Source organism: Salvia miltiorrhiza, chromosome 2, assembly GCF_028751815.1.
Source record: "Salvia miltiorrhiza cultivar Shanhuang (shh) chromosome 2, IMPLAD_Smil_shh, whole genome shotgun sequence".
Classification (NCBI taxonomy): Eukaryota; Viridiplantae; Streptophyta; class Magnoliopsida; order Lamiales; family Lamiaceae; genus Salvia; species Salvia miltiorrhiza.
In genome coordinates this window covers 73264598-73266425 of record NC_080388.1, presented here as the reverse complement: position 1 = coordinate 73266425, position 1828 = coordinate 73264598, and the positions used below count along the sequence as shown (strand labels likewise).

At 41.0% G+C, this 1828-nt stretch overlaps 1 protein-coding gene across 1 annotated transcript; it reads right to left on the bottom strand.

Moving 5' to 3' along the window:
• Nucleotides 1-655: 655 nt before the first annotated feature.
• LOC131009306 (protein DMP7) lies at nucleotides 656-1508 on the bottom strand. The gene has a single exon (XM_057936604.1). The coding sequence runs from the start codon at nucleotides 1415-1417 to the stop codon at nucleotides 818-820; it is 600 nt and encodes a 199-aa protein (XP_057792587.1). The 5' UTR covers nucleotides 1418-1508; the 3' UTR covers nucleotides 656-817.
• Between the last annotated feature and the right edge of the window lie 320 nt (nucleotides 1509-1828).

Here is a 1828-nt window from a genome sequence, read left to right as displayed (position 1 = left end):
AACTATACTTTTATAGTAATAAATTACCCTATAATATAATTATGCTTTTCTTGGCATTCGAACCCAAAATCACAAAGTGCAGATAATTTAAGGTCAAGTGCAAATACTTTATAGATAAATGCAGGAGGTTTGTAATTTTTACATTAAGAAAGATTTTTATTTAATCCCGTCTCTATAGAGAGAGAGAGAAAAAAAAGTTACTGACTTTGGTTCCACAATGCTATTAATCAATCCAAGGCATATATATATAAGCAAAATTTTGCCATGCAGACAAATTTCATGCATGATTTCATTCATGGGGCTGCATGAAAGTACTTATAGTCCCTTATTTTAAATAATAAAATTAATAATATATGTACAATAATGGCCCCCAATTTAAAATACTAGGACAAATGAGAATCCTTATATAAACTGTAGATGTGAAAATCATTTTTTTTCTATGGCGCAATGGTGGTGTTGCTTTAATGAATGAATGCAGTACATAAATTCATATCTTATAAATGATGCAACTAATTTCACGACGAGTATAATATTCGTCGAACGATAGGTTATAGTGAATAAAAGTGAAGCTAGGTAAAAAATCTTCAAATCTCACAATTAACTAATTAATTGCACATACCAAAACCTAAATTTCATGCAAGCACGTATGTATGTATATAGTCAAATGAAACCCCATCTCTTTCATTCTCATTTGAAACCCCATTTCCATAACAAAAACAACACATCCACCTTCAAAGATTAAAATTAATCAAAATCAAATGCACAAACCCCAATCAATTTCCCCGATTAATTCAACAGGAAATTTTCATCTCCACCATCACCGCCGCGAGAGAGGAAACCCTACGCCGTGCCGCCTCGTCGGAAACATCACAAAGAAGAGCCCGCACACCACCCCCACCGTCACCGGCAGCGCCGTGAGGATCTCGAGCGCCTCCTCCGACGGCGAGGGCCAGAAGCAGCCGACCACGTTCTTGTCGAACATCGCCACCGCCGCGAAGATCGCGATCGACAGGAAGGCGTGCACGAAATCGACGAGCCTCACTCGGTAATCGGCCGCCTCCTCCGGCGTGAGGCCGCCGGAGCCGTCGACCACCCACAGGCCGCGGAAGGTGGCGACGCCGTACCTCACCTTGCCCCTCTCGTCCCTGAAGCTGTCGGTGAAGCTCATCGCGAAGCACGTGGCGGCGCAGAACGCCAGCACGGCGGCGGTGGCGCCCTGGCTCACGATCGAGCGGCATTTCCCGTCGTGCGTGACGATCGGCGACAGGAACTGGAACGTGAGGACGGATCCGGTGGGGAGGAGTTTGGAGAGGTGCGCCGTCCCCTTGAACGCCTTCCGCACCACCTTCTGCCGCGGCGTCTTCGGCGGCTTCGCCGGCGGTTGGTTTTCGAGGAATGGGGCTTGTGAATTTTCCATTTTTTTATTTTTTTATTTTTTTTTATTTTTGGATTTAGATGTGGTTTTTTTTTTTGGGAGGGATTTGATTAATTAATCCCTAGGAAAGGATTTGATGGTTAAATTCTAGGATTAATTAGTGGGAGGAAAATGGGTTTTGAATGTGTATATATAGGTTTCGGGATAGTTAATTTTGAAGGAGCGTTTAATTAGGGAGTTTTGAGATTTGCTTACGTGGAATTGTTTTATTAATGCGTTTTCAACCGTCAATAAATTACACGGACCAAATTGTGGTTACAACTTACTCGATTCTTTTTTTACATGAATTATTGTCACATTTTATTGTCTTATTTTCAAATTTTATAATTTATAGCCATTTTTTAATTTTAATTTCATAATTTTAAGGTAATTAACTTGAATGTACTAATCTAA

Bases quoted from the DNA above. Each gene is read 5' to 3' on its own strand.
- LOC131009306 (XM_057936604.1), bottom strand. From the start codon at position 1,417: ATGGAAAATTCACAAGCCCCATTCCTCGAAAACCAACCGCCGGCGAAG.